This window comes from Hemitrygon akajei, chromosome 10, assembly GCF_048418815.1.
Source record: "Hemitrygon akajei chromosome 10, sHemAka1.3, whole genome shotgun sequence".
In the NCBI taxonomy this organism is placed as follows: domain Eukaryota; kingdom Metazoa; phylum Chordata; class Chondrichthyes; order Myliobatiformes; family Dasyatidae; genus Hemitrygon; species Hemitrygon akajei.
The window spans coordinates 123,115,802-123,125,259 of record NC_133133.1 but is presented as its reverse complement, the minus strand read 5'-3'; the positions used below and the strand labels follow the sequence as shown (position 1 = coordinate 123,125,259).

At 41.5% G+C, this 9,458-nt stretch overlaps 1 protein-coding gene across 1 annotated transcript; it reads right to left on the bottom strand.

Moving 5' to 3' along the window:
* Positions 1-3,791: 3,791 nt before the first annotated feature.
* Positions 3,792-7,010, bottom strand: LOC140734015 (probable G-protein coupled receptor 139). The gene is made up of 2 exons (XM_073057594.1): positions 6,941-7,010; positions 3,792-4,684 (listed from the first exon to the last, which is right to left on the bottom strand). The coding sequence occupies exons 1-2, from the start codon at positions 7,008-7,010 to the stop codon at positions 3,792-3,794; spliced, it is 963 nt and encodes a 320-aa protein (XP_072913695.1).
* Positions 7,011-9,458: the final 2,448 nt, after the last annotated feature.

Sequence of the window (9,458 nt, the reverse complement as noted above, 5' to 3'; positions counted from 1 at the left end):
CAGCATATAAATGTTTGTATAAGTGAGCAGCTAAAAAATGAATATACAGTAAAGTACCATGTCATGCGGTTGGCATAAATAACAAGAAGCATACACAGAGCTAAGTGTGAATGGAGTCACACATCAATACTATATGTGTCACATAGGGTAGGCAACTGGACGTTCCTTGTTAATGATAACATTCTCAAATAGGATGTGCAAAAAGTTTCAATTAGGGGATTAATAGTTCGTTTAAAACCTGTTTGTCCTAGCGAATATTTTACATGTATTTATTTTATTCTTTCAACAATAACAGACATTATAATAAAGCAAAACGTTTATTTACATCTATTAAAAGCAAATAAAATGGCAATCCCTATTACAGATTATTGCTTCAACCCATTCTTGACGAATGTAGAGACTATGTCGAATCTACGGTGAACGGAAGTTCCCTTGAAAAGACAACGTCGCTATCGCAATCTCCCAAGAAGAAAATATGATCGCCAGTCGGGGAAAGCACATTTTCGAAAAGCGAGAGAGGATCAGAAATCCCCGAGCTGGTGGATTCTGCAGTTCGATACTGTATCACGTACACACCGTTGAAGAGCTGAGGAAAACTTCTTTAAGGTCAATTATTGATAACAAGTCGATATTTTGTTCCGTTATTGATGCAAGGGTAAACACCTGGCTTTGTATGACATTCATACACATGATTTCATCACATCAGTACTTCGATGTTGCACAAGCAATATTAGAATGTAGTGTAGAGCGTTGCACTTTCCTAAGCAGTGATTTTCAGGGGAAAAATATTTGGATTATATGTTTGCCGGCATTGCACTCCCCCGCAGGCAGACAGTACGAGGTGTTCTGTTTGTAAAATGGAGTAGAACGTTGGTAAATACGAGTTCATCCACTTTTAAAGAAAAAAAAACTGAAAACAGGTCTGGTTGTTACTTTGAATTTGAAGAATTACAGAACATGGAAGATGGGACAATACAGCATCGTACAGGCCCTTCGGCCCACAATGTTGTGCCGACCCTTAACCGCTGCCTCCCATATAACCCTCCATCTTAAATTCCTCCATATACCTGTCCCGTAGTCTCTTAAATTTCACCAGTGTATTTGCCTCTACCACTGACTCAGGTAGTGCATTCCACACACCAACCACTCTTTGAGTAAAAAACCTTCCTCAAATATCCCCCCTTGAATTTTCCACCCCTTACCTTCAAGCCATGTACTCTTATACTGAGCAGTGCTGCCCTAAAGAAGAGGCGCTGGCTGTCCACACTATCTATTCCTCTTAATATCTTGTATACCTCTGTCATATCTCGTCTCATCCTCCTTCTCTCCAGAGTGTAAAGTCCTAGCTCCCTTAATTTCTGATCATAATGCATACTCTCTAAACCAGGCAGCATCCTGGTAAATCTCCTCTGTAACCTTTCCAATGCTTCCACATCCTTCCTATAGAGAGGCGAACAGAACTGGACACACAGTACTCCAAGTGTGGCCTAACCAGAGTTTTATAGAGCTGCATCATTACTTCGCGACTCTTAAACTCTGTCCCTCGACTTATGAAATCTAACACTCCATAAGCTTTCTTAAATACCCTATACACCGGTGAGGCAACTTTCAGGGATCTGTGGACATGTACCCCCAGATCCCTCTGCTCCTCCACACTCCCAAGTATCCTGCCATTTACTTTGTTCTCTGCCTTGGAGTTTGTCCTTCCAAAGTGTACCACATCACAGTTCTCTGGGTTGAACTCCATCTGCCACTTCTCTGCCACCTTCTGCATTCTATCCATTTCTCGCTGCAATCGTCGACAATCGTCAACACTCTCCACATCACCACCAACCTGTTTGTCGTTTGTAAACTTGCCATCCCACCCTTCTATCCCCACACCCAGTTCGTAAATAAAATTCACGAAAATTAGAGGTCCCAGAACCGATCCTTGTGGGACACCACTAGTCACAACCCTCCAATCCGAATGTACTCCCTCCACCTTGCTTTCTGCAGGCAAGCCAATTCTAAATCCAACTGGCCAAACATCCTTGGATCCTATGACTTCTTACTTTCTGAATAAGCCTACCTGAATTGCAGCCAACGCTTCTGACAAGGGTCTTGACAGGACTTCTGCATGAATGGCAAAAGATGAGTTTGCAGGTTAAACAAATTATTAACAGGGCAAATTGAATGTTGCCCAAATTCATCATTTCTGAGGAATTGATGTTAATAGCAGGGATTTTATGCTGCAGGGTGCAGATGCAGCCAGCCCTGGACTACCGTGTGAAATTCTGAAGCCGTTTTTTAAAAAGACATATTGCATTTAGAGGCGACGCTCAGCATTTTCAAACGGTTGATCCTAGAGATGAAGGATTAGTCTATGAGGAGAGATTGTATTACGTGGAACTACATTCGCAGTAATTCAGGAGAATTGGAAAGGATCTTATAGAAGCATAAACAATCGTTGAGAGTTAAAGATAATATAGAATCTGGAAAGTTATTTACGCTGTTAGGCGAGACTAGAACTAGGGAAAATAGCTTTCAAATTCCGAAAATTGATTTCGGACCGAGTTGAACAGAAATTGATCTGGACAGAGCATAGTGAATCTGATACTTTCTCTGGACAAGGGAACCATAGAGGTTGCCTCATTACATATACTTCAATCATGGTCAGATATAGTGGTTTGTGCAATGCATGGCGAATTGAGAACTATGTGGAAAAGGCAGGGAGGTAGATTGGAATCCACAGTCCCATTAGACATGATATCACCTAATGATGGAGCAGATGGGACTAGCCAGATGGTCTAGACATGAAACTATGTGTTGTAAACACAAAGTGCACTGCAGATGCTGTGGTCAAATCAAGACGTACAAAAAAGCTGGACGAACTCAGCAGGGTCGGGCAGCATCCAGTGAAAGTACCAGTCAACGTTTCGGGTTGAAACCCTACCTCAGGACTTCCTCAACTCTCAATCCTACAGGTTTGCAACTACCCTCTTTCCTTTGACAAAGATATTGTATGTTGCTATCCGACTGCATTAATTTATTGCAGTGTACAAAAATAAATTACTGACGAAGTGTTTCGACCCGAAACGTAAACTGCTTCTTTCAAAGGATGCTGCCGGACCCTGCTGAGTTCATCCAGCTTTTTTGTACGTCTACCATGTCTTGTGTTGTTATATTGTTAACGGAGCTTAAAGCCAAGATGCAGTATTGTTTGGTATTAATCATTTACCCTATCATATCTGAGCTCCTTTGAATGCTCTTGTATGCGATATAGAAAATTTCTTGGAGCTTCTGTTACTTATTTTAAAATTCTGTCAACTTCTAACCGAAAGGAGTGGGGAGAAAGGAGAATGACCCAGAAGAGGAGATTGCCGACCTGGCAAGAAGCGCAGTTAGTCTACGGAGGAGAGGCTAATTTCTGTCATGCGCTGAGACAAGTCGACAACTCTCTGTAACTTTCAGCAGTTCCTTTCAAGAAATGGGCGAGATCCTGAAGTGAGTTTCGCTATATCTTATATAAGGTATATCGCTGGAGTGCAGAAGCTAGCAGTAGGCTTCTACTCGATGCCAGCTGCTAGCAATAAACAATAGGCAATGCGGCGGGCCGAAATCCATGAGCAGATTGCGTGGCAATGTCTTCAGAAAACACAACGGTTAGTAAAAATGCTAACAGCTCGCACCGCTATCAGTATGTCTATCTGGCTGAAGGCTAACAACGATGCAACATTAAAGAGGTTACATTTTCATTAACGAAACCGGTGAGAGTTGGCGCATTTAACTCAAGCTACACTTAAATCGTTTAGTCACTGCAACATTTTCCATATTAGATTTTTACAGTATTTTCCCAAGCTCTTCAGCTCTTCCCTGAATTTAGATTGAGTTAAAGCGTACATGCAAGTGCTCGAACAACAGTTCAGAACCCGGAGCATACGAGATATTTCATTGACGACAGCGAATGGATCGTTGAAATTTCGGTAGGAATACGTGTTTGTGATTCGGGAAAAGAGGAAGAGTCCGACTGTTGACATCCACAGGGATATGAAACTAGCTGATGCAGCAAAGAGAAGGACCATGGCTCTTCGGCGATTCCTCAGCTCCGCGTCTCCCGATGCTCCATCTGAATGGAAACTCTGACGGACCCTACTGGCCACCACAATGTGCCAGATGGTCATTATGTTGAAAAGAATTATTGTCACAAACGGGACGAAGGGAGTTAAAACTGTATGAAGCCAATAGAACGCTCTCCAGCCTGGAACTGAGTAGATAGCAGGATTTGTCTTGCAACCGATCTGCTGGCCTTTGTAAACTATGTAAGGAAGGACAGTGAAATAATACGGGAGGTTCCTGGCATAAGTCAGAAGGTAAACAGTACTGACCATCAGTGTTGCCGTTTTTGCTGTACAGTATCTCCGCTTAAAACCCTGACAACAGACGGCCACAAAGCGGTCGAACGTGAACGACACGGTTAGCCAGACGGAACAGTCAACCACTGCCGCTATCATGATTAACTCGAAGCGGCACATCATAGTATAAAAGTGAAAGTATTGTGAAAAACGAGGAACCAGAATGCGGTTCATCCCCACGTAGAAGATCAAGACGATGATGTCTGCCACTGCCATAGACACGAGGTAGATGTTAGTGCTGTTTGAAAGTCCACAGTCCCGGAGCTGGAGTGTCAGAAGAGTGACCACATTAGCTGAGGACATGCAAAGAACATGAAAAATAATTATTACAAAAAATACATATAGACCTGCAACGCAGCATCTACCTTCCAGAAAGGCAGAGGTCGTACTTCCGTTCGAGTATTGCCAGTTTAATGTTCTGCATCCTGTGAAAAACATCCTCAACTCTCAATCCTACAGGTTTGCAACTATCCTCTCTCTTTTGACAAAGATATTGTATGTTGTTATCCGACTGCATTCATTTATTGCAGTGTAAAAAATAAATTACCGTCACCCTTCGGATAATAAGTAGAAACAATATAACGGACAATGGTGTGCATTCTCCCAGTTTTACTTAACTCCTTTCATCAGCACATCCCGGCTGAATGTTTTCGCTCACTATCAGAGAGCCAAAGATCAAGTGGTTGAACCCGCGGCGCTAAATCGGCAGTAACACAGTACCAATTCAGTATGATAGCAACTTGTAGACGAAGCTGTTATGCCCTTGATTTTTTGTTTTTCTGTCATTAATGTTCATGGATGGAATGTGCTATTCGGAGACACTGATTTATTAACTGTATTACCCTGGGGATAGAGCAAATGGCAGACGGATTACGCCTTTGAATAGTGGGAATGGCAATGAGGACATGAAAAAGCGAGTAGCTTTCGACCTCATTACCATGTGGAATGTTGTCAATCATCGTGCATGCTGATAGTGCTCCCTTAAACTTGGCAATGTCCCTACCCTGCAATTCACCAGATGTAGTCCTGATGATTGTTCGGAACAATTCATTCAAATAACTTGAGGAAGGTAATTAATGTTATCTACAGAGAGAGGAAAAAAATGATGAACTCCGTCGGAATAATTGAGAGCTGCCCGGCAAAACGAAAACATACTTGGCAGGATATTTTTAATGCTGAATGTTTCCTTCCAGGTTTTACTACAGGAAATCAAATTTGAGCAATCTTTTTTCATCGGAATTACCGGTTCATCCACTTGAACAATTCACTCAGAGCCAAAGAGTCGGATGACGCTTCTGTTCACATATCATGCCTCCTTGTTCCCAATAATTTCCCTACCTCACCAGCAACACACTATTATCCCTGAACAATTGTAGTTACCTTTGCAAACGTAATGTTGCTGTTGAACCTGTTCTCGTTCCTTGAGGCAAGGTGATAGCAAAAAGGTGTCAATGCTTTGCAAAGCAGCAAAACTGTATTACTGACTGTGCGAACGTTTAGTTGGGCAAACAATAATTTTGAAATAATCTGAAACGAATCTCGCCACCTACACATTGTTCGACAGCTACATCCGTTGTCCTCGCTATCAATAATCAGGAGAAATAATTTTAATTTGGCCCATAACGTGCATCTGCGCTAAGTAAAACTCGTTATCGAAAGTGACTTATTTTTAAGACCTGTACTAAACAATACCGGATTATAACGAAACACACTCTCCTTTGCCGGACAATTCTGGAACAAATAATAAGGTAAAGACGTGCAACAGCAAACAGCAAAGTCGTTTGCAAGATTGGCACCGTCCTGTAAAGCCAGCTATCGACCTAGAAAGTCATTACAAATGCAACAGGCGGTGTTATAGCATTCTAAATAGCTACCTCACGAACGTTTATGGGGCTGGGGGCGGGGTGATAATGCATCTGAACTAAATAAGCTGCAGAATGTTATAAACTCAGTCAGGTCCATCTTGGGCACTAGCCTCCCCAGCAGACATGTCATCTTCAAGGAGCGATGACTCAAAAAGGCAGCAGCCAACGGCATGGACCCTGTTACCCAGGACAGCCCCTCTTCTCATTGCTGCCATCAGGGAGCAGGTACAGGAACCTGAAGGCACTTAATAATTCGGGAGTAGCTTCTTCTGCTCTGCTGTCAGATTTCTGAACGGACATTAAATCTATGATCGTTACGTCGTAATTTGTATTTTTTTATATTACATATTTACCAAATTTCATGACACATGGCAATGATATGAAACCTAATTCTGATTCAGATTCTTATCAATCTACTGTCATCAAAGCTATCGACATAATGCACTACCATTAGTCTGAGAGCACTTCTTGTACATAGCACTTCTTGTTGAATGGAGGAGTGAGAAAACTCTGCGCATTACTGTAATCAAAATGATAACTTTGGTTTACGAAAATATTTCAAAACCAACCTTATGGAGCGATTAGTACTGGGAAAAGAATTCTGACCCAATCACTGACTTCAGCACTCTGATGAAAGAACGAGTTACTGTACATAATGTCGCATAACAAAGATTTATGTATTACCTGGGATACCTAATATTGCCAATGCATAGTAGAAAACGTTCCCGATCGCCAGAATTGGGGCTTGCTCCATTGTCGTTCTCTGTGCTCGCCCACTGGAATGAGTAACGTGAAAACTATTCAACGGATATGCTTACTTATACATGTTGAAAGCAGCTCCGAAACAAATAATGAGTATATTAATAACGGGCCGTTAAACAAACATGTAATTCGAAAATGGAATAATGGAAACATATTTGCATAACCTCAAGTTTTATTCGTTAAGTGACAGATATTTCCACGATGCCGTAGCTTCAAAATTGCATTTAAAACTTATTCGCATCGGCCTGGAGAACTCAATAGGATATATTTGGTGATTAAACCTTACATACTGTTTGGGTCAAATTTGATATGTTTGGACATTTGACAGCAGTAAAAACACCCTAAATACCATTTTTCGCCGAAATTTGATGACTTCTTAAAGTGACCCGAAATGCGCAATAATGAAAATATTTTTTTTTTAAATTGTACTTTTCTACAGGTGCTACCAATTTCTGTTCCGAGTTCAATTTGACACGTTTCTATTGAAGTGGATTTTATATTTCTGAAACATTAATTAAGGATTAATCACCTATTTATTAATGTCAGATAGGCTATTTATACATTCTAAATAGATCTGTGGTTCAGAATTTGGTATAGACACTTGTTATGAGGGGATTCTTGGGCTGGGTCAAAATTGACCTGGACCATGCTGTGAAGGTATATAATATGAACAGGCTTCCTGGAGTAAGATTAATTTTGCAGAGGTAATTTTCATCTTGGAAAAATAATTTAAAGTATTCCCTGTAAATATCACATTTATTTAAGTTCATCATTTGAAAATTAGTAGTATATTTTATAGTCAACGGTGTCTATGACATAACCACTATCAGCAAAATAAGCCCCATAAGCCCCGTACGTAGCAGAGAGTCACAGAAACAGGAACAAATTTGAGATGACAGGTAACTGTCGCCTAAAATTGTGAATTAGAAGAAAATAACTTTTGTTCGTCGAAGCAAAATCTTAGCAAATGTCCATAACTATGTGGTCCTTTGCTGCATGTTGCTATGTTTCAATTACTCGACGATAATCTCTGAACCAGAAAAGATAAGAAAATACATGCAGTCACAGTATCTGGAGTAAAGTTATTTTCCTCTAACACAAACATAGGCACTTTTTATCTCAAGGTTTGAAATGTTAGTTTCCCATGCCTTCGTTTTCATAATATTAGACAAATAATTTAAACAAAAGCGCTCATTTAGTTTGTGCACTATAACCTGTATTCTGTGTGTGTGTGTGTGTGTGTGTGTGTGTGTGTGTGTATTGGCCTTGTTAAATACCTTAGTAAAACAATTAATGTTCCACCTACTGCTTCAAATGTATCCATCTTCTTCAAAAGCCAGAGACCATGCTTTATTTCTCTGCTTAAAGGAGAAAGATTAAAGTTAACATGATGGACATTTTTTGGGGGGCAGATTTGTAGGAATAACTTGTTAGATGTAACAGTGGGTTCAGGTGTTTGGTTGGGTTTAGGAGTTACAGAGGGGTATATTATTTCATAACATAATATATCTATATATATTATAAACTGGCATCAAGGGGGAACAACATTGCAAGCTAAATAGGCTCTCCAGTGTTGTACCCATCTTCCAATAAGTGCGAACTCATGGTTGCTGGATAACAATCGAGCAAAAACATGGCAGGTTAGCATCTCTATGTGTGGTCCATATCATTCTCAGTCCTTCATCTGTACTAAGATTCATTGCAGAATCTGTCCGTGAGTTTTGTACGATTGAACACCGAGTCTCCACTGAAATTTACCTAACCCCTTAACCTACTGGTTTCCGTATGTCATCTTTATCGCCATGTAATGATATTTTCTCCCTGCCAAAGGTGCAATTATGTAATGGATACAGAGGAACTTTTGAAGATCTCGTTTTGTTTTCAGTGGACCTGCTGAGTTTATCCCAGCCCTCATGTGCAGTGTATATATTTAATTACCCGCCTTGTCGTGAACACTGTGATTATGATCGTCCTTTCCTGAGGGAATAGGTCTCTCTAAGGATGTCACACACTCATTTAGGTGCCGTGCGGCAACAGATCTTGCCATGGTCCAGTCCGTGAAAACCGCATTCCAGTTCATGGTCCGGTCCAAGCTTCTTTTTCCAGGTTTCCCGGGTTTCCCCAGTTTCTGTTGAGGCAGCAGATTCCTGTTTGGGCTGGCCTCATAAATAGCTTCAGGATTCAGCCTCTGGCTGCTGAATTGCTCCTGTCCAAACCCCATGTCTGTGTCCCTTCTCCTCACCTTCCTGCCTGGACCCCTGCTTTGCCTTGCCTCGCCTCTGTCTGGAGCATTGCTTTGCCTCGCCTCGCCTCTGCCTGGAGCCTTGCCTTGCCTCACCTCGCCTCTTCCTGGAGCCTTGCCTCGCCTCGCCTCGCCTCACCTCTGCCTGGAGACTTGCCTTGCCTCGCCTTGCCTCTGCCTGGAGCTAGGCCTCGCCTC

What these genes read in the sequence shown, in the direction of transcription:
- LOC140734015 (XM_073057594.1), bottom strand. Translation starts at nt 7,010, where the DNA reads ATGGAGCAAGCCCCAATTCTGGCGATCGGGAACGTTTTCTACTATGCA. An exon ending in GGCAATATTAGGTATCCCAG is followed by an intron (nt 4,685 to 6,940) that starts GTAATACATAAA and finishes GCATGTCCTCAG; the next exon opens with CTAATGTGGTCACTCTTCTG.